Raw genomic sequence first — 22,246 nt, 5'->3', positions numbered from 1 at the left:
CCTGGTCGGAGGAGGAGCTGCTGCGCTCTGCCTGCAGCTGGTGCTGTGACTACAGGTCAAGGCGGTGGCAAAGCTGTATCTGAGTCTGTCAGCAGCAGGCTGCACTGCTGTCTGATATAGAGGCGTCAGCATTTAATAGCAGTCCATTTCCATTTTTCTGTACTGTTTACACCTCATGCACACTCTAATGGAGTACAAATGAACCATAGTCGAGATCACTTTATCAAGAAGACTTGAGTATGAATTGATCTACTTCGCCTGAGTTTGGTATACAGTGTCTGCAACAATCAAACAAACCAGATTTTGGGGTCAAGTGAACTAAATCCCTGATGTGAGAACCTCGTAACAAAAGGAGACTCTAGAGACTGGAGATGTTATATTTTAGCATACTCAAGCATTTTAAGCATTACTGATATAACGTGAATGCTATGGTTCGCTGAAATAGCCTGGTTCCAAATGGCTAGCTATTAACAAATGCTGTGTATACTCTAGCATTGCTACGAGATGCAACTACGTCGTGGCGCTTGTTTTGCTCGGGACGTAAGGAAGCACAATGGAGAGTGTGCGGCTGTTCTTGAAAAAGTTACCAGAAGCCAAGCAATCGCCCCGTAATGAACAGGTATGTTGTGAACAGGCACTGCACTAGTAATATAAAAGAACAAAGTTGGCACAGTGACAAAACTTAACTCAGGGTCCTAATTCAAAGGAACACTTATGTTTTACTGTACGGCAGGATTTTAGCTTTCATAGCAAAAGCTGATAAATCCATTTGACATTTGAGCTGAGTCATTTTAAAGTTGTTGCTGAGTACAAAGTCAAAATGTCTTTTTAGACAGTGGTCGTGAAATGAGCTTACAGAAAAAAAGAAAACATTTTTGTACAAGGCATTACTTTTTGGAGAAAAACATACCCTCTCTTCTGGTTCATTTTGGTTCATTTTTCTGTTTAGAAATGACAAATAAATCTACCCACTACCTTCCTTCTACCTTGCTGTTCTGCCCAGATGAAAAAATTGGTGGTTGTGATGATGAATACAGTCTTGGTATCTTGAGGAATGTGTTCAGATTAATTCAGAAATTATATTAAAATGCAAAATATTACAACAGTATGCTTAATGAAGTGTATTCTTATTATGTTACAATCCCCAGGACACCTTTGATTTCCTCTGAAATCCTACTCATCATGTTATGTCATTTACATGGAGGTTCTGAGCACACGCCTTTCCACTAACTATTACCAAACAGTTTTCTTGGGAAATTGGAGCAGCTGTCAGCCTGACCTAGAAATCCTGAAGCTGAAATTCAGTCTTTTTTTAATTGTTAGACTTTGACCTAGAAGTCTGTGCAGGAGGTTGGCTGCCGTCTGCTGTTGCTATAAAGTGGTGTCGAGTGTCTTTCCTTTGGGGCACCACCACTGAACTGGGAGTTGCTCCTTTGCCCACCGCTCTCCCTGTGATTTTCACTTGGACTGCACAGTTGTTTAAATTCCTTGTTGACCCACTGTATTTATTGAAGCTTTTCCAGGAATGTGATTAGTTTAGGATATAACGTGCAACCGTTTCAAGTTGTGATGCTGCACTCAGTTCCTCATGCCCTCCAAACACACTTTTAGGCCCTATGATTATGCAGCACAGTGTTCAGTGTACTTTTTCAGTCCCTCATCATGTGAGGATTGTCATAAAAGTTGATGGGAGACTTGGAGCAAGAAGTGACAGTGCACTTTAAATGCTTAATGGCCTCATTTATGTAATGCTTTTGTCTAAAGTGCTTTGAAATTTCCTTTTCTCTGCCTTTTACACAACAATTTAAATGTAACACTTAATTACAGAATTTATTGCTGCTTTTTCAGTGGTTAAAAAGCATTGTGAGCATACTCCATTACTGCTGATATTTCTTAAAATCACTATTTTAGGTCCTATTTAACAGTACAGCTGTGTTACTATCGCAATATTCTCAGTTTTTTTAAATGCTGATATTGTTATATCTTTAGACAATGCATGTTTACTATAAATCGGTTGTACTGTATGAACTGCAGTACACTATGAAAAATTCCCCATGTATTGATAGAGCTGCGGCCGGTCTTGTGTCATGTGATCTGTTAACATATTTAGAACCTGAGGCAGTTGGACATTAAGCCTCTTGACTTTTAACAGTGCCGAGATGTAGAAATAATGATGCATTTTATACAAAGATATCATGTGATTGCAGACACACATCACAACATATAGAGAGAAACACTTAGTCGTGGGTAGAGGAAACAAAAAGTGTATTCAAGTAAAAGTATTGATATTTTATAGTTACATTGGCTCAAGTAGAAGTGAAAGTACTCATTAAAATAACTAGAGTAAGAGTAAAAAAAAATGATTTTGTAAAGAAGTACTTGAGTAGTGGATATCTTCATGAGATACAATTAATGACCTCTGTTTTCTACATTCAACAGGTAATTGTAATTAAACTTCCACATCCAGAACCAGGCAAATGACAAAATTTGTGAATTTATGCACCATTTAATCTCTTAAAACCAAACAAAAAGATAAAAACTTTTGATAGTCTAATGGAAAATTTGGTGAAAAACTTTCATTTATCACAGAAAAAAGTTTTACGCTTGCATGAGGTGGTATTTCAGGTGATTTGAAAAAGCCAAATTTCGTAAAACTGCGATGGAAACACTTTTCACTTTTATAGGTCACATGATGCTACGGCTATGCACTCAGTAGGAACAGACTCCTTCAGGCATGATGCAGCAGGCGCTACAAGAGGTGTCGCATTGCATTGCATCACTCTTCAAAAGCTGATTGGATCATCCAGAAGTTTTGAATCCACAATTCCTCTGTGAAATTGTGGACTATCACCTCTCAGAAATCCCTCATACGTGGCTGCTCCCATGTATAAGGAGCTTGCCTTTCCGTTATCGCTCGCATAAAACGCCTACATCGATTGGAAATAATGACGGCTAGTGCGGTGGCTGCAATAGAAACAAACCTGCTAATGTTTTGAACATCCATCACCATGCTTCTTGGAGTGTTACTGCGAGAGAAGTCGCTTAACATCACTCAGCGGAAACATAGTCATCTCGCAATTGTGTTTTATTGACATTTAAAAAATATTGCTTAAGTTTTGCCAAAATCTGTAATTGCCTAGTGATCTCATCCCCAACTAATCAACACTGGCGCTTGGTCTGGGCCCATGGCATGGAGTGTCCAAAACTTTCTGTTCCACCTACACTTCAACAATTAATCATTTTCTCAATAGAAAAATGATAAATAGCTAGATATGTTATTAAAAACAGCTGTTAGAGGTACAACTTATTTGAAAAAAGTGTAACAGAGTAAAAGTTTGTGTTTTAAACAGCCACTGGAAAACTGAAAGGAGTTCTATGAAAATCGTCAATAATCGATAAACAACTTGAACACCTTTTTTGTTTGTTAAACAAAGAGATTGGAGATTAAAAAAACTTAAATTGTCCATCATGTAATTGTAAAGAATAGGACTGAGGCTCATAAACACCATAAAAACATAGACCTACAAAAGACCTGTATGACATAAGAGTTTTTATCTCTGACATACATGTAAATTATGGCTCCCTTTAAGGTCTTTATGCCCTTCATGAGTCCTGAAGTAAACATGCCAGACGACTTTATATTCTCCATCACGTCAAGTCGTCTAAAACCTTTCAGTGACATTTATATGGCCACACTGACCTCGCACAGGAAACTCACTGTGAAGTCAAGTGCATGACCGACTCCTCACACACACTACGTCATGTTAGAAGAATGTCCAGCACTCTGACACGCAGCCCCCGAATCGAAACCCTGTGGTCGTCCATGACGACAAAATTCCTCAGAATTAGCTTTATTCATCGGAAAGTCCACATGAAATTAAATTGTTCGGGGAATCATTCAGCAGTGATTGTTGGGATCACAGAAAATAGATCAAAAGTCTGTGTCTGTTTTTCATCTTAATGGCAAAAGTAAATAACTTACATCCCTCTTTCTAAAACTTCTGTTCAGGTAGTTTAGTTGTCTAACCATAACCTCTCTGTAGCTTTATGTTGGTCACTACATGGAGACATTGTTTGAATAAGAAACTGGCACATACATTGGCACACATGGCATTAAAAATAGTGCAGAATGCATTGTGTCATATTTTAGACAAGATATGTGTGTTTCCCCATATTTTGCTAATGCTGAATAATTTTCATGCGAATGATTGATCGGGACATGGTGATATCTGGAGGAGATGACTGGTTGCACTGGCCAGCTACTAAGTGAGTGTGAAATTGTTTATGAATGTGAAGTCTAGTGCTGCTGGACATGATTTAACATGCTTAGTCAGCGTCCTTGAATAAATAAAGTTTTAAAACCTTCCAGGTCAGCCTGTGTGCTTTCTGTCAGTCGCTGATGTCCACAGTCACAGTCATGTCGCTCAGAGAATTGGATACCAGACAAAGACTCATTCTTAGATAGAGCAAAAGCTGTTTTCAATCTTACTCTACTATTACTCTTAACAGGCAGTAAATAAAAGCTGAGACATTGTGTAATGCACACTTTAACAGGGTACTTCATTGCCAAATCACCACTTGTTTATCGATTACTCGCCTCGTGCTATATTGTAAAGAAAACTTTGTTTTTCCTAAATGCCGCTTGTGAGCAAAGATGGTGAATATTCTTGATCATTTGAGCTCATGCAGGACGGGTTTAACAACAAATTTCAAAACATCTGTTTACAGACTCTAAAAACAACTGGCACAGTATGATCCAAGTCATATGGTCAATTCTTGCCAAAAAGACAGGCTTTTTGGCAGAGAACTGCACTAAAAGTGAAACTTACCTGTACTTTCTTCAAAGCTGGACTCCACTGACAAAAACAGTAATTTTACCTCACTAAATTCAGGAGCTACTGGTGTACCACTGCCTTGATTAGTTAGTTTGTGCTTTTTTGTGACTTTGGTATTTTAAAGGATTAGCTAATTTATATACAAATTGTCATTTAAGGGTATAGTATGGCTTTAATATTGATATATGTAAGTGATGCTAACTTTTGTTCATTTTGATGTCTTTGCAGGTTATTAGTGGGCGCTCCATATGAGATGAATGGCCCTTACCAGACGGGAGATGTTTATAAATGTTCCCTGAGCAGACGAACCAATGGCAATGGTTGCACCAAGCTCAACTTAGGTAAAATATCCTGAAAACCCACTCACGTTCTAACCAAAAATCAAACGATACACGACTACAAACAGTGACAATCATTAATGTGTATCATCTGGATAAATGTGTATGCATGTATTGTATTAGTGTTGTTATGTCTGTGCGCGTCTCTGCATGTGTTTTAGTAAACATCACGTTGGCATGTGTGAAACAGGAGTGTGGTTACCATACCAATCGTTCCACATTTTACTGTTTTTTTTTTTTAACTGGTTAATGTACATTTCCACATGTGTGTTACACCACACATCCCACCGCATGCCTCTTCATGCCAGTTGCACATGTGTTGTCCCGGTTAGGAAGGCACAGGAAGTTTTGTCAAGTAAACGTTTAGGTCTGAGGATGTAGACGCTGCTTTGGCTGCCCAGACAGCAATAACAAACCAAAGTCCCAGATGGTGGAACTCCTGTTTTTCTCTGAAGGATAGTGAATGTGTTTATGTATATAATACGAGTCTGTGCATCCAAGATCCTCTCAAAGAGATTCATTTTCTCTCAAGGAAGGATATCTCTCACCAACGTGTCCGAGCGAAAGGACAAGATGAGGCTGGGAATGACGCTGACATCAAACCCTAAAGACAACAGCTTTGTGGTGAGTTTAAAACCCATACCGTGACGGCCTGTTGCTGCAGAACCTTTTGAGTAAGTAAGAACACATTTAATAAAATTGCAATGGCCAAAATGGAAAAAATCCCACAAGATAGTCTTTTGATTACACGGTTGTTATACTGCAGTGCTCCCCATGGAAGTTCTCTGAGAGCATGAACCTAACTCTCTGTAATGTGCTGAGCTCGCTTGTATAAATGCTTTCTTTTATGTCTCAGGCCTGTGGGCCGCTCTGGTCCTATGAGTGCGGCAGCTCTTACTACAGCACCGGCATTTGCTCCAGAGTCAACGCAAGCTTCAAGTTCTCCAGAACGATTGCGCCTGCCTTTCAGAGTAAGCCGTAAAGTATCTTTCCTGTTTGACAAACACTCATGGACAGTTGTTAGTCACAGCAGGGGATTATTTCCTCATTTATGAACATCTGTTTTCTGCGTGTTTGCGCTCTCGTGATTAAGTCTCATCTGTAAATGTTTTTCCAGGATGTGAGACCTATATGGACATAGTGATCGTTTTGGATGGCTCAAACTCCATCTACCCTTGGTATGAAGTGCAGGCTTTTCTCATCAACATTCTGCAGAAGTTCTATATTGGACCAGGACAAATACAGGTGTGTAAAAAATGAAGGAATACTAAAAGAAGATGAGTGTATTGGTAATGTTCCTTGTTGGATACATTTAAATACTTGACTACATTTACATAAAAGTAATTTCCTGATAGTATATTCTGTATTACTTTTATGTGTGCCTGTGTTCAAGAAAGATTTTTTAGGCTACTGTGTTGGTTGAAATTTATATCTAATCATCATTGTAGTCAAAGGAGCTGTTCATGATATTCAGAGGATATCTCTGATTTAGAGTCTGATTCAGACTGGCGAATGGGGCTTACTCCATGAGCTGGCTAACAAAGGCAACAGTGCCGACAGATCTAACTGTGCTAACCTAGAAGGGGGGCACCGGAAGGTGAGTGCTACACTTTAGTGACAACACAGTGGGTGGCCAGAAGGAAACACGCATGGGTGGATGACTGAACGTGCCTAGTGGGCACAGACCCCAGGGCCTACAGTGTCAGGGGATCATAAAATATCACTCAAATTAACACTTACCAACAAGGAGGAGATGCAAAATGACCACAAAGAGACACACAAAGACCTAAAAAAGATGGAAAGAACTACAAAAAGAAACAAAATAACTACAAAAACAGGCAAAACAATCACAAAGAGATGTAAAATGACCACCAAGTGACCAAGAATCAAAACAAACAGAAAAAAAACGACTTCAAAGATGAACACATTGACCTCAGTAAGACAGAAAATGACCCAAAAAAACACAAAACCACCACAAAGTCTGTGTCGCTCACTGCCATTGTCTCTAACATGCATACGCAGTCGGACTGTCCACTGCAACAATAGACAGAGAAGCGCTGATTGTAACACAAACAAACAGAGATAACATGACTTCATTCTCTGCTCAGGACATCATGACTCCACTGAATCATTACAAAGCAAATAGGGGTTTGCTGCTGTATAAATGCTCTGAATGCTGTATGGAGCTCCTTTAACTGCAAGAAGACTAAACTGTGTTGATTTAGATGATTTGTCGTTGTGTTTCTCTGGACAGGTTGGAGTCGTTCAGTACGGTGAGAAGGTGGTCCATGAATTCAAACTCAGCGACTACAAATCTGTTGAGGAAGTGGTGAAGAGAGCACGCAGTATCAACCAGCGAGGTGGAGAGGAGACCAACACAGCTCTTGGCATCAACGTAGCACGGTACAGTATCTCCGTTACTACTTCACTACTCCTCCATTCTGTGATTTATTTACTGAACATGAAAATGAAAATGTTTTCACAGCTCACAAGCTTTCAAACAAGGAGGTCGGCGCGGCGCCAAGAAGGTGATGATAGTGATAACTGACGGAGAGTCACATGACAGTCCAGATCTGCAGCAAGCCATCGAGGACAGTGAGGCTGACGGCATCACCCGTTATGCCATTGCTGTGAGTCTGCTATAGATCTGTTATTTACCTGAGTTAGATGGCTAACACTTTATAGGTTTTAACCTAGTTTTCTGGTGGCTAATAAATTTCCACTGCAGCTTTAAAACGCCATAAACATTAATGAGGTGACCTCATGGAGTTCAGTTGAGTATGGAGCCAAAAACACTCGTAGCCCACGGAGAGCTCCAAATACTGTAAGCTTAGTGGAAGTGAGTTAAAGGTGTAAATGATCTCCTCCAGACCACATTATTCTTTGGTTTGTGCTGGTGCAGCTAATGGCACACTTGATTCCATCCTGTGGCTTCGCCAGGCATCTCAGCAAAAACTCTGAAGTCATTTTGTCGAAAACCAACTGGAATTGTTGACAGCATTGGCACTTACGTAGAGAACCTAAATCCTCTGAAACCTTCCCAAAGAGTACTAATTTTAACCTGTTTTAGGGCTTTTAGATTTGACAGATTAATCCAGTTGGTTGACACTGACAGATGGTTTAATATTCTCCTCACAGGTTCTCGGCTACTACAACCGAAGAGGAATCAACCCCGAGGCCTTCCTCAATGAAATCAAGTACATCGCCAGTGACCCAGACGACAAACACTTCTTTAACGTGACAGACGAGTCGGCGCTGAAGGATATTGTGGACGCACTTGGAGAGCGCATCTTCAGTTTGGAAGGTTTTGCACAGAACTCAGTTGAACTGCATTACATTCGTCTACAGCAACACATAAAAAAGTAGAAGAAGTTAAAAGAAGAATCACATTGCCCTTAAACAGGACCTATGATGCTAATTCTGTAGGTTCATACTTGATTTTATTTATTTAGCACATACGTGTAACAATGTTATGCATTTTAAGAAAAGGAGACATGCAGGGGAAACCTAGAAGAAAAGGTAATTAGTAAATTACTCAGTAAAAAATAATTGTAATAATATATTTGATCAAGAAGTTATTTATCAAGCTAAAATGCCAAACATGGGCTGGTTCCAGTGGTTCTAGACTAAACACTTAATGTGATGAATAAAATATTCAGTCATGAAAATAATCATAAAGTGCAGGGGTATTGTTAAATTAAGCCTGTCTCTTATATCTGAAAAGTCCACATCAAGACTCCAATACCTTGGTTCTTCTCAGGTTTTAATTGTGGTTGGCAGCTTAAATTTCTTTGCTGCTGCAGCAAACTGTAAAAGACTGATTTGTTTACACAGGAACCAGTAAGAACGGGACGGCGTTTGGCCTCCAGATGTCTCAGGCTGGATTTTCCGCACACAACGTGGAGGTGAGTCTGACTTCTGCTGCCGCGTTGCCTCATATCATCTGTCAACATATGGAACAACACACATTGTCTCAATTTCTGGCGCATCATAACTCCTCCCCAAAACCTGCCATTTATCACTTTCCAGTCCCCCCCTGAGGGGCCTGCTGTGTGGCCCCAGAGGTTTAGGTCATCCTGATTTAGGAGCCCCTGACAGAAGAGACAGGCCTTTTTCCACTTCAAGCATGCAGTGATGGGTAATAAGACACCGTTTGTTCCCCGGGGAAACATACTAGTGAGAGGCTGAGACGAGATTGAGACAGTGCTGCTGCAGAATAGTTTATTTTTCCTTTAACTTCACCTTTTGATTGTATCTGGGAGGAAATGGTTGCAGGTGTGCCGGTTTTTTGGGTGACACAGCTGGAAGAGGGAGATAAGTCACATCTCCTCTCCTCTACCTGCTGTGCACACCAATTCATTGATATTAATCCCACTCTTTCTGGCTCTGCTTTGATTTTCCAGTTCCCATCACAGTGTGATTTGTCAGGAGAGGAATAAATATATCCCATTTATGATGAAAAATAAATATATAGCAGAATTTGCAGCTGGGTGGCAGGAATGGCTGGAAATTTTATCCACAAGGCCAGATTCCAGAGATGCTCAACAGCACCAACCTGAGTGTTGAGAGTAGGATAACTTATTGGAAAGAATGTCAGAGCTTTAAAGGAGGAAAACAGTCCTGAAGGACCAGATGGTTTTCCTGAATGTGACACGTGCCAACTCTGAAGGCTGCTTATGTCATATACCAGTGATACTCAACACACGGCCCGCTGGCCAAATCTGGCCCTCGATAGGGTGCCAGGTGGTCCCCAACCATTTTCTAATTCACAATAAAAATAAACGTATTCACACTGGGAACTGTTTTTGTTCTTTTAGTATACATATGATGCCTCATTGAATGAAACAGCATCAAAATATAACATGTTTTTATTGTTTTTTTTAATGCCAGTGGATCCCCCTGCATTCCACTGACAGAAATCCTAACTTAGCCTCTAACGTCCTAAAATCCTAGAAATGGCCTTAAATCCTAGAAATGTCCTAAAAGCGTAGAAATGTCCAAAAAATCCTATAAACATCCTGAAATATGAGAAATGTCCTAAAATCATAGAAACCTCCTAAAATTCTAAAAAAAAGTCCCTGGCCTCCTGTCATTTGCAAAAGTGTGGCCCAAGCAAAGCAAGTTGTGTTTTCCTGGCTTATACTATCCATATAGACATTTCATGCATCTGCATAAATAGCAGTTTCTCTGTTTGTTTTGTTAACTAACTAAACAATAACCTTAAAGCTTTCCTGCAGTTTAGTTTATATTTACAAAACTGATTCCTGCATGTACCACAATGCAGAATATATATCAGTTGTTTGTAGACTTGGTATAAAGTGTATATATCCTCTCTGTACTTTTGTATATTTATCTAGAACCACAACTCTGGCCCCCTCCGTCATGGCCATCTTTGCAACTGCAGTCAAAATAGGTCACTGGTTTATAAGGTTGAACTGTTTTGGGGTTTCATTCATTTGCCATGGAGACCATTTTGACCAAAACAGATGACCACATTGGCGTAAAGCCGCTGTCAGACTCAGTGACGTAGTGCGAGCGCGGTGAGCACACAATTCCATCTTTCAGGAAGGAATCGTGAACCTTCCAGCAAACACTCAAACGCTGGAAACTGTGTTGTCGGCATATTGTGTACGGCAAGAAACAGAGCTGAGCTCATTAAGCAGAGCAACCCTGTAATTACAGTGTCAGTGATACAAAGTATGGTGAACCATGGAAGATAGAAAATCCTCTAGCCCTCCTTGTGTCTGCAGCTAATTGCACTTGCTGGTTTGTTTCCTTTGTTGCATGACGATTTAAAACACACTGATCAAGATTCAGAAGTGATGTGATAATGGACTTGAACACTGTGGTTTGTGAATGTGTGAAAATGTTCCACTGTAGCTGTTGTGACTGTTGATGAAGTAGCTGTCATGAATTTAGTTCCACCAGTAGCTTTTTTTTAAACTTCCCAGAGAGAAGAAGGCTTAAATACAGGATGGATAAGCAGACTTAAAGTTTGTCTTGTTGCTTTGTTGCAAACTCTGCTTATGGATAAGCTCCAACTTGCCATAACAGAAGATTTGTGGTCAGATTCCTGTGAGTGTGGCTATGAAATACGTAAATCAATGTGGACAATAATAGCCAAAGTAAGAGAATAAACAACAAAATGGGCCCTGGATGATGAACTTGTATATGTGGAACTCTGTCTCTTAGAAACTGTGTTTTTATGTTACCTTATGTATCCTTAATTATGTTGTTACGCAGCATAATGGCTGCCTTGATATGTTATGAAACATTTCTTTTCAGGACACGAAACACTTTATCTATGGCTACTTAGGCTTTTTAAGGATGAAGTTGGGGAGGATGGTGGTTGTGCAAAGTGCAGAATCTTGACACCAGACCTTCAAGTTCTGACATATATGAAACTTGGGGTTTGGGAGGCCTTTGCCAGAAACTTTTGAGTGTCAAACACATAATTTCTTGCATTCTGGTGAATTCTTATGCACCAATTTATGCCTTTTCTGCATCAGTTCATGGTGTAGATTTTTGTTAAAAAACGTCCTCAGGAACTTTAATGTTTTTTATTAGGTTGAACAAATGCACTTGTTCTATGTACAGTATTTAGGGGGATGTGTTCCCTGCATATCCTATGGATGGAAGCTCTTCTCTGTAGTCTTGTTAATTCATACGGGGGACAATGAGATGACGGGACGCTTACAAAAAGATCAGTTCATTCATTCACCTTAGAGTAATACTTCACCCGTTAAATGACCATGTGTAAATCAGTTAGTCATGCTGTGTTACCTAGAATTCATGAAGAATACTTTGAACATGTTGATTTATTGATTGACTGGGGCCACATTTGCAAACAGGAAAACTATAATAAAACATTGGTTAACAAAATTATCACACAACTCCGGCAGTATAATGATAATAGTATATAAGATATCTTTTTTCCAGCTGTGGGCTCAGTACTTCAAAAACAAATGCATTTTGCAAAATCTTTACTAATTGTACTTTACTAATGAACTGAAGGTAACATTATTACCCCTTTTCCACCAAAATGAAGGCATGCATTTAAAAAAAGAAAAAGAAAAAACAAAAACACTGTGAAACCCGCGACAAATAAGCTATAAACTGCTTTCCCATTATCAGTAGAGCAGGGCTGTCTACACTGCTCTGCAGCAGGTGGGTGTGTGAGTGTGTGAGTGAGTGAGTGGGTGAGTGTGTGGGTGAGTGTGTGAGTGAGTGCGTGCATGCGTGCGTAACTTGTTTTGGTGTGTCACATTTGACATCACGGACAGGTCGGAGAACAGGTCAACTGTAAAAGCAACATTGACAGAGATCTGTGAAGATGCTGGCTATTTCTTTGTAATGTATCTCTTACTAATTTAGTCTCTTTTTTCAAACTCAGTGCAAACTACATTTGGATTGATGTTTTAGCGCTGCTAAGAGGAAAATGGACAGTAATTTGTGTCTGTGCCTCATTGCATCTCACCAGTTAAGGGGCGAAAGTTAGTGTGTTCACAGTGTGTTCAGAGTGTTGTGTTTTATTTATGCTGAGAGATACGTGACAGCTGCAAAGTCATTCGACCTGGGTGTGAATGCAGATAATGATCTTTTCTGTTATCATTAAAAAGCCAGATGTTAGCGGGTTTTTGTGCATTGGAAAAGAGGCTTTATCAGAGCCAGACTCCTAGACTAAGTTTTAAGAAAAGTACTAAGCATATTGTGTGAGGTTTTGGACTGATGTTTTGATAAAGTTTTGCAGTTTTTAAATGTCAGCCCCAATCGATCAATAAATCAGTATGTTCAGTGTTTTCCGTGGAAGCATGCAAGAGAGTTTTCTTTATAAATTCAAGGTAACGCAGCATGACTAAATGATTTACAAATGGTCATTTTGTGGGAGAAGTATTCCTTTAAGATGGGTCATTGGTTTTCTTTATACCTCAACATGTTCTTGTTGTAGCAACGTCCGCATGAAAGCGATCGGATGCACTGTGGGAGGGAGAGGAACGGATACATTTAATTAGATTTCCTTCATATTCTTTCAAACTAATCCAAAAGTATTGCGAGGACCTCCCTAGTGTTCCCAAGATTACGTTTCACCACAAGTGGAGTTACACCATCATTAATCTGACTGAAGCTAAGGTGAGCCAAACACACAGGCTGCGCTCCAAAGTGGTGGTCAAACTTTAAGTTCCATGTCATCATCATATACAGTAATTACTATGTTGTATGCATGTAAGGCACAGGGAGAACAATGAGATCATTCTCTATAACGCTGCTGTTGGAAGTATAAAAATTAACTACACCATACCTCCCCTACAGGACGGGATTCTGGTGGGTGCAGTCGGGGCTTATGATTGGAACGGAGCAGTGCTGAAAGAAACACGACAGGGAAAAGTGGTTCCTCCAAAGTCTTCGTATACTCAGGAGTTCCCTGAAGAGCTTAAAAACCACGGTGCCTACTTGGGTGAGTAACACCTTAGAAATTCTTTTAATGGAGCAGAAAACTCTGGACTGGATTCTGATGAATGTCTTTAATGGGAGAAGAAATGCACAAAAAAGTACAGTGTTATTTTAATAATTAAGGCTGTGCTTGAACACCGTTTATGGCATTTTCTCCCATGACCACCAGACTTTTAATTTTTCTCTACATCCTCTTGTCCCGGTAGAAAACCTGTGGTTTAACACTAACTATCCGGGCTGCAACCCATCTCCATAAAGTGTACCCATTGCTCCAGTGCTTCCCATCATATCCAACCCCATCTCACTCCACCACCACAGACCTCTGCTTTTACCATCAGCGGTTTGTCTCTGAGTTGATCCACCAGGCTGCCAATGGACGCCATTCTAGACTCAATAGTAATATGAGGTGGAAGCATAATTTTGGACAGGCAGGGAGAAAGTTAAAGCTGGGGGAAAAAAGAAGGGGGTACGAAGATGAGAGATGAAGGTGGAAAAGTATACGGGGTGTAAGTGGAATTTTTAGTGGGAAAAGACGAAATAGAATAAGAAATCTGAGAAACCTGAGAAACCAGAACATCCAGTTCTGTGTAACTGAATTCAGTGTTAACCCCTCAAATTGCAAAGTTTTACTATTTTTCCTTGAGTCATGCAGATCACCACCATGAAACTCAACCTAAAGGTCAGACCAATCACTGTTAGCACATTCAAACAGTGGAACAAAGCATATTGCCTCTGATCGTTATTATAATTTGGCTATCAAGCTATCAGTTTTTGTAACTCTTTGAAACCTGGATCGACATCAGTATTCAAACACCTTTCACAAGCTATTTAACCCTTTGAAACTTATGCAAATTGGTTTGATTTCTTCCAAAGGAAAATGAGGGAAAAGGCAATGACCAATTTGGCAAGAAACTTACGAAAAAATATTAAACAAATTCATAAAAAAGGTGACAACAAATGACCTGAAATATTTTGTGTCCAAAAAACCTATACTTATAATCATTTGAATTATGAATTTAAGTTCATGTTACAGATAAAAATGTACATGCAATATATACATTTTTTTTTAATTTTAAGCACTTTCTTGCCTCATTTTGGGTTAATTTACAGAACCATAATTAATAGAATAAAAAGGTTATTACTAACAACACAACTTATATCCTACATGGGTTTCTTTGGTCTCTAAGTCTACTAACTTAAGAGGATTGCTTTCTGTTAATAGAGGCAAAGTTAATGTGTGTGTATTTACATTACCAGGTTATACTGTGACATCTGTGGTGTCAGCCAGAAACGGTCGTCTACTCGTAGCAGGAGCTCCACGATTTAACCACACCGGAAAAGTGATCATCTTCACTCTGAAGAACTCGGGCAACCTCACCATCCTGCACTCCCTCAAAGGCCAGCAGGTACTGTGGCATCCAGCACGTTTATCAGAGCTGCAGGCCAGCTGATGTAGCCCTCATGCTTGCTTTGGAAAAATGCTGCAGTGCAACAAAGAATGTCATAAAACATCGTTATAAAACACTGATGAAGAGCAGTCCAGTTATATAGGAACATGAGGGTCTTTAAAGTTTGTGTTTGTATAGATGTATGTGTTTATAGAGTAACATCACTACATTTTATGGAAAAATGGTGCAGTCTGCATGTTATTTTTTGGCCCCTTAGCAAAATGCATTGCTGTCTTCCAGAGTGTAGTTTTTGATAACGACGAGAGAGGGGCAAAATCCGACCTTTCTGTATTCTATATCCAGTGTCTTTAAATTGAGAAGTATGTAATTCATAAAAAGTTGATGAACTCACAATATGTCATAAAAGGTAAATTAAGGCTGGTTAAACAACATTTAAAGCAGCATTTATTTATTTAAAAAATATGCACTTTTTTCCTTTTCAAGTTCATCTTCAAAAACCAAATAAATGTGACACCATGCTAGCAGCAACAATCACCTATAGGTAGATAACTGGCAATAGATTTCACTTGCAGAGATATGTGAAATCAGCAGACTTGTTCATCTCTATTGTCATTTTCAGCCATAACTGTAACGTTTAAAGATATGTAGCTTGGCACGGTGGTCCAAACCATCTGTTGTTTCTGCCTTTCTTATTTTAATGAACTGTGTAGCTTTGCTAGATTATCCAAATCTACAAGAACAGAAGTTAAGCAATGTACTGGCGTGGACGGGGGCCACAGCAAAACATATTTTGGCCTACTAAAAAGACCCAGCTAAAAAACACAGCACATAGGCAAAGGAAGTGTCGGTGCCTGATCTGTCCAAAAACTCTTAGCAGAGACGAGAGCATACATGACAAGTGAAAAGGATGATCTGTGTGAAAAGATGCAAACTTCTTTGTGTTTTGCAATTAAACTTGCAGAAAATACACTTATTGATGACTACAGTATCTGATTTGATGCTGACCTTGAGCATCAACAGTCGTGTTTTTTTATTTAGTTCAGTTTATTTGTACACAATTAAAAACTGTATAAAATCCAATTAAATAAAATAAACAAAAACAAAAAGAAGAGCAAGAGGTCAAGAAGAAGAAGAAGACATTTTTCATGTTGCTGCTTCATCTGTTCACAGCTCTGTCATATACAGTACGTCATGAGACTGCTTCCAGAAGACATCAAAACTTGTTTTAAAAAGTCTTAAAAGTCTAGTGTGTAGCATTTAGCAGCATCTATTGGCAGAAATTATCTATAATATTCATGACTACGTTTTCGGTAGTTTGTAGTCACCTGAAAATAAGAATCATGTTTTTGAAACCTTAAAAAAAGCGTCCATCATGTTCTACTGCAGTCCAGAATGGACAAATCAAACACTGGCTCTAGATAGCACTATTCGTTTTTTGCGTCGGCCACTGTAGTTCCCCTACACTCTTGAGAGACACGTATTTTGCAAGCACACACAAATGAATTTGAGTTTTTAAGAAAACAAAGACAAACATCCTCAAGTGGCATTGCTTCATGATCTTGCATAATGTACACAACAACCAGGATCACAAGTGGCAGTGCAGGAAAACTACTTGAGCCAGATTTGGGGGATAAATCTCCTCTTTCTCTCTATTGTCTGTCTCGTTAACTTTGGAAAGCATTAAAATTATTCCAATTCGGGAACAAATAAAATAGGACAAAATGGCCGGAAATATTTTTGTGACATGCTGTATTTTTGAGCAGAAAGTGTAATAGCCAAAGGGATTTTCACTTTGAAATTTGAGCTCAATAAAAATGACTGTGATCCATGACAACAGTCCAAATGTCGTAAACGCAACACACTACAATGATGGTGCAAGTTGTCATGAGGACACTATCCTGTTACTGCTTATGTTTGATTTGTTGCTATAAATTATTGTTGTTGATGTTTTTTATTTGAGTGTACAGCAAATCATCTGTTTATCCACTCTGAGTCACATGAGGTTTAAAAATAATCATCATTTAAATGAGATGGAACTCCGTGTGATAATGACTGCTACACACATCGCTGGCAGCTCTTCACAGGCTGCAGGCCTGAAGTGATCCTGCAGCAGCTTACATTGTACCTTGTCAGCAACAGCTCATCCAGAACAGCAGATGTTTTTTTGCAGAAAACTGTCTTGATCTCAGTATTCTTGAGAAAATAGCTTTTTTATAGGCAGATGTTTCTAATCTAAAAAGCAATAGATGATGTTCCATCCACTTCAGCAACTGATCCAGTCCTCCCCTTTAAACCTCTCACGTTCTGAGCATCTACAAAATCATTAGGACTCTGACCACTCGCTCCGACACAACACAGGCCCCCATTTGCTTGTAATACTTGACTTTATAAGCAACTCCAGATCATCAATAAATCAGCAAACAACATGTGGTTCAACAAACAGCGGAGAAGCCAAGAATCACTATTATCACATTGTTGAATGATTGCTTTTAACCCATTTGTGCCCAAAGGCTATATATAGTATGATAAAGAACAATCACATAACATTTGTTCTGTTCGGTCTAAAGTTTTAAAATCTGGTATGGACATTCTTCCATACACTAAAGTTTATAGATCATAAAAATGTCACACTTTTATCCAATGCTCTTTCACACATTAACGACACAATAGGTTGGTTTCCACAGACTTACAAAAAGACATGTATGACAAAATTGACATATATTACCATTATAATGGTTGCAGTTTTTAACATGTCCTTAATGTTATGAAACTGAGCTACGCTGTAAAACGTCTTACCTAGGTTTAAAAAAATCATCATCGCCCCATACAATTGTCATTAACAGGGATTAGGGAAACTAAAAAAAACAACAAAACAAACGATAACAACATAACACTTTATTGATCCCCAAGGGGAGAAATTCAGTGTGTTATAAAAGCTATAGAGACCAAAACCGTTTTATACACCAAGCTGTAAACATGTTAATTTCTGTTTTTCAGTTGGGCATTTTAACATGGGTGTCTATGGGGATATATTCCCTTTTGGAGACATGTTGAGTTGCAGTGTTTTGGCACTTCAGCTTCTGTCAGGAGGTTGCTGTTTGCTCACAAAGCTAACCCCAGATTTACTGTTGTTTGGCTTTTCATACCGCTATATTTGTGTTTTTTCGGTACTGTGTCTCATGGATGCCTGCTGCTTACAGTCTGGCTCCTCATCACTATCTTTTTATAGTGCTGAGTGCTGTTGGGGTACACACATATACATTTCTCGGGCACAGAAAATAAGAAAATACAGGCAGAGTCTCCGCAGAAAATTACACAGCCACTCACTTCTAGTGGATCATAAGTGATGATTGAGAGGGATTACTTCTGTATGAGTCTGTACATTGTTGTCAGGAAAGTCGTTCATGATATATCTTTCATCAAGCTCAGAGAACACTTCCAATAAAAGAAATCCATTATTTCAGTTGTTGGCACAAATTGATCAAACTGATGAATAATAAAGATATTACAATGACAGGCATGCATATATCTCTTTCAGATCGGCTCCTACTACGGCAGTGAGATTGCACCTGTGGACATTGACGGAGATGGTATAACTGACAACCTCTTGGTGGCAGCACCCATGTTCTTTAGTGGAGGTTTGGAGAAGGGAAAGGTCTACATCTACAGAGTGACCGAGATGGTGAGTATAAACTCTAAAAACTTAAACGCAGAGAGGCAGGACACATACAGGGATTAATCAATTTCTGACACAGAATTGGGTCAGCACCTGTTCAAACTCCAGGCATTCCCACAAATTTCTCCCTCACCAGAAGTGTCTGGTAACATGCGCCAAACCAGACTCTGCTGCATTCCTGCTCCACAGTTTACACACTGACTCGCTGCAGGCAGGCATTTGACACATGACCTTGTCCAGATCAAATGCACGGATCAAATGCTGCCATGCCAGTGTGCGGACTTTATTAGATGTTTAGCATGAACTCAACAGGAAAGTATTTTGCCCCTTTTAAAACTATTTCCAGCAAAAACCATTAGTAGGAGAGAACTTTCTTTAGTAGAAGGAAATTTCCCGCTCCTCCAGGTCTGTCTGGCTTATTGGAATAATAAATGTCTTCAGCTGTTTTGAATCCATTGAACAGGCTTTTAAATATCTGGTGTGGCCCAGACCACATCACAGGTGGCAAAACAAAACACATACAGAAAGAAATCACTCATTTAAAATGGCTGTCGACATCACAACAGTAATTCCACATGTTCAGGGCGATTAATAATCACAGTGTGGTTGATTCAGGTGTTGCTGTGGACGCTGGACAGTGATGTTGTTCTAGGCTAGTTAAGGTTGGGCGCCCTCAAAAATGTGTCCCTGTGGTTACAGTAAATATTACCCATCTACAATCTGATTCTGCAGACTTGACTTAAAAATAGATTTTCATTGGCCCTGTGTATACATGGTGCTACCAACTGTAAGCCATGCAAGCAGCCGAGTTTAAGCTATGGCGATGCTGGTTGGTCGCTCCAGATTTAAAGGGACAATTCACCCCAAAATAAAAAATGCATACATTTCCGCCTACCTGTAGTGCTGTTCATTAATCCAGGTTGTTTTGGTGTGAGTTGCAGAGGGTTGGAGATATCTGCCGTACAGATGCCTGCCTTCTCTCCAGTGAAATAGAACTAGATGGCACTAAGCTTTTGGTGCTCCAAGCGCCAAAATTATTTGAAAACTCAACAGATATGACTCTCAAGTGCAACACAGATAAGAGGATGAAGGCGTATGTTTGATATTGTGTTGAATTGTCCCTTTAAATATCTCAGCTTGCCAGCAACTTGCTATAACAGGTGTGCATTATTGTAGGATCTCTACAGTCATTTGATCGATTGCCATGAGATGTTAAAGCAGCTATAATCAATACAATTGACAATTGATCATCTTATGAGTCCACAGCCTCGTAGAGCAGCTAGCATGGCTGTAAATTATTTTCCTGTTTATGCACCTTCCTGTGTCTCATTCATTTTGACACTTTATGAGTGGGATGTATTGCCTTATCAGAAGAGTATGGGTGGTATAGCTGGAATACAGTCAATTATTGTTAAATTACAGTAAATACGGGATAAGTACAGATAATCAATGACAAGCTGCTTTTGCACAGAAGGCTCTGACTAAAACTTAAAGGATAATACTCACAAGTCCAAAGTTAAATAAAGTTGTTTAAAGTCTGGCAGCTGGTCAAAAATTAAATTCGATTCACTGTCTAAGAAAAAAGATTCTGCACTTTTTAACTCATTCCTGAGCCACTGCAGACTGTTCGTGACCCCTCATGGCCTCCTTACAAACCATGTGTTTCAGATTTAAACAGTGCTGAATATATTTCCCCCCATTTCTCCATCAATCTCCCTCTTTGTTACACGTGCACACATCAGGTAGCCGAAAAGTAAAAACTGCCTCCCTAAATCAGCCCCCTTTCCCATTTATTCAACTGAAATAACAAGTGATCTCATGTTTCGTCTGCCGACCCTAAATTATATCACGAGCTGGGATGCCAAGTGGAGCAATGATATGCATGACTACTGATGGACTGAAGTATTTGGCTCCTTTTTGTCTTTTAAAAAAATTCCAGTCGGCTAGTTGCGTTCAAAGACATGGGTATTTTCCATCTGACTTTGCACTCGCTAAGAATAGAACTTCAAATAAATACACTAAAGCTATACAGCGTTCTTTAGTTCTTTTACGACCCAAAGGTAAAATTCCTCACTTTTTTTGTTGCCAGATGTTTAAGATATTAGAGATCAAAGAGGCAGAATTAAAGGATTATGTGGAAAACACAGAAGCTGATCCAAATTTTATCTTTCGTTTGATTTGAGATATAAAAGATATGTTACTTTTTCCTCTATAAATTCCAACATGATTAGTTGACTAAAGATGGTTTTGAGATAACTGGAACAACAAACTCAGCAAGATGGAGGGCAGAGAGGACAACAAACTCTCTCTTGGTCTTTTTAGAAGACATGTAAATAAATGGATGACAGATCATTTGAAGAACAGTTCATCCCTTTGACTGGAAACTCTGCCACAAGGCTTTAGCCCTTTACACAAGACACACAGTGGGGCTTTCTTTACAGCATGTGTGCTATTTTGAATTACATCCATTTGTCATATGCTTCTGTTTCTAATAAAGCTTTTGTCCTGCACAGCTTTGATCTGTGTATGTACTCATACTATATGAACATGTGAATGCTGTAAAAGGCTTTCTGTATGTTGTTAATGCATGTGCATGTCACGTTTTGTTGGAGGTATCACGAGTTTGCATGCTGAGTGGCATTTTTAAGGCATTCTAGTTGCATGCAAGCGGCAAGCAAACAAAACTTAATTTTTGTTGCATGTTTCATTTCAGGTGGAAGCACAATGTGCTTCTAAGTGTGAGGTAGAAGTTGAAAGCACAAAACAAAGCCAGCAACTAACCATAAGTTATTCAAACCACCAGCACTAACAATTAAAACTCATAATAATTCCGATAAAAAAAATGTAAAAAAAAAAAAAGATACAAAGACGTGAGTCGGAACTGGTATAAAATTTGTTAAAATTCAATAAAATAATAATACTAAATCTAGAAGCAGTAGGAGTACCAACATGGATGCTAACCATTATACCACAATAAAAACAAAACTGATGTTAGCCTCCTAAAAAAGTCCCACTTAAAAAAAATCTAAAACAGTTTAAGTGTGCATTATATTGAGAGTATTTTTATGGCTTTACCTTTTCATCAGACCATCTGTTCCTACAGGGAAGCCTTTAACAGCGTCAGTTTCCCATCTATGCTTTCCTGAAAGCCACCAGACTCCTTTTGACTCCTTTTAGCTCACTGAACACAGGAGCTGTTCGTCCACCGCTGCCTCAATCCGTTTGTTAGGTTGTGTAATTGTGCGACTTTGGCAAATCCGAACTAACCCTCCTACACACCAAAGACACACAATAACACAGACAAACTAACTGTTTGAGGCAGTGGTAGACCAGCAGCTCTTGTGTTCAGCAACGTTAAATCACTGTTTTTCTCAATAGATTCTGGCTTTAAGGAAAGTGCTAAAACAGCCTAATTTCCCTGTCGAAAATCATTGATTATTTTTGGTTGGACTCTTTTTTAGGTGTTAAAATGTGTTTTGTTGCTGACTCCGTCCACAGCAGTACTTTGCTCAGCTTCTGTGGTAGTACTCCTGTCAC

At 39.2% G+C, this 22,246-nt stretch overlaps 1 protein-coding gene and 1 long non-coding RNA gene across 4 annotated transcripts in view; one reads left to right on the top strand and one right to left on the bottom strand.

The window, feature by feature from the left end:
- itga11a (integrin, alpha 11a) overlaps positions 1-22,246 on the top strand; it is a 95,547-nt gene that overhangs the window by 50,773 nt on the left and 22,528 nt on the right. For 2 of the 3 annotated variants that reach the window (XM_088075129.1, XM_042491529.2), the window contains 11 exons: positions 5,064-5,176; positions 5,706-5,797; positions 6,030-6,144; positions 6,291-6,418; positions 7,428-7,576; positions 7,659-7,803; positions 8,312-8,477; positions 9,008-9,078; positions 13,484-13,628; positions 14,882-15,030; positions 18,572-18,715. In XM_088075129.1, the coding sequence (XP_087931255.1) occupies positions 5,064-5,176; positions 5,706-5,797; positions 6,030-6,144; positions 6,291-6,418; positions 7,428-7,576; positions 7,659-7,803; positions 8,312-8,477; positions 9,008-9,078; positions 13,484-13,628; positions 14,882-15,030; positions 18,572-18,715 (1,417 nt within the window). Of the gene's footprint in view, positions 1-5,063; positions 5,177-5,705; positions 5,798-6,029; positions 6,145-6,290; positions 6,419-7,427; positions 7,577-7,658; positions 7,804-8,311; positions 8,478-9,007; positions 9,079-13,483; positions 13,629-14,881; positions 15,031-18,571; positions 18,716-22,246 lie in introns of those variants that run through there. The other variant, XM_088075139.1, reaches the window with a different exon arrangement.
- On the bottom strand, positions 8,492-21,938 carry LOC148190361 (uncharacterized). Its single transcript, XR_015776106.1, has 3 exons — positions 21,785-21,938; positions 14,879-15,105; positions 8,492-9,116 (listed from the first exon to the last, which is right to left on the bottom strand). It is a non-coding gene; the product is annotated as an uncharacterized LOC148190361 (long non-coding RNA).

Source organism: Plectropomus leopardus, chromosome 1, assembly GCF_026936395.1.
Source record: "Plectropomus leopardus strain MGB_pleo_1.0 chromosome 1, ASM2693639v1, whole genome shotgun sequence".
Classification (NCBI taxonomy): Eukaryota; Metazoa; Chordata; class Actinopteri; order Perciformes; family Serranidae; genus Plectropomus; species Plectropomus leopardus.
This window is presented reverse-complemented; position numbering and strand designations above follow the sequence as displayed.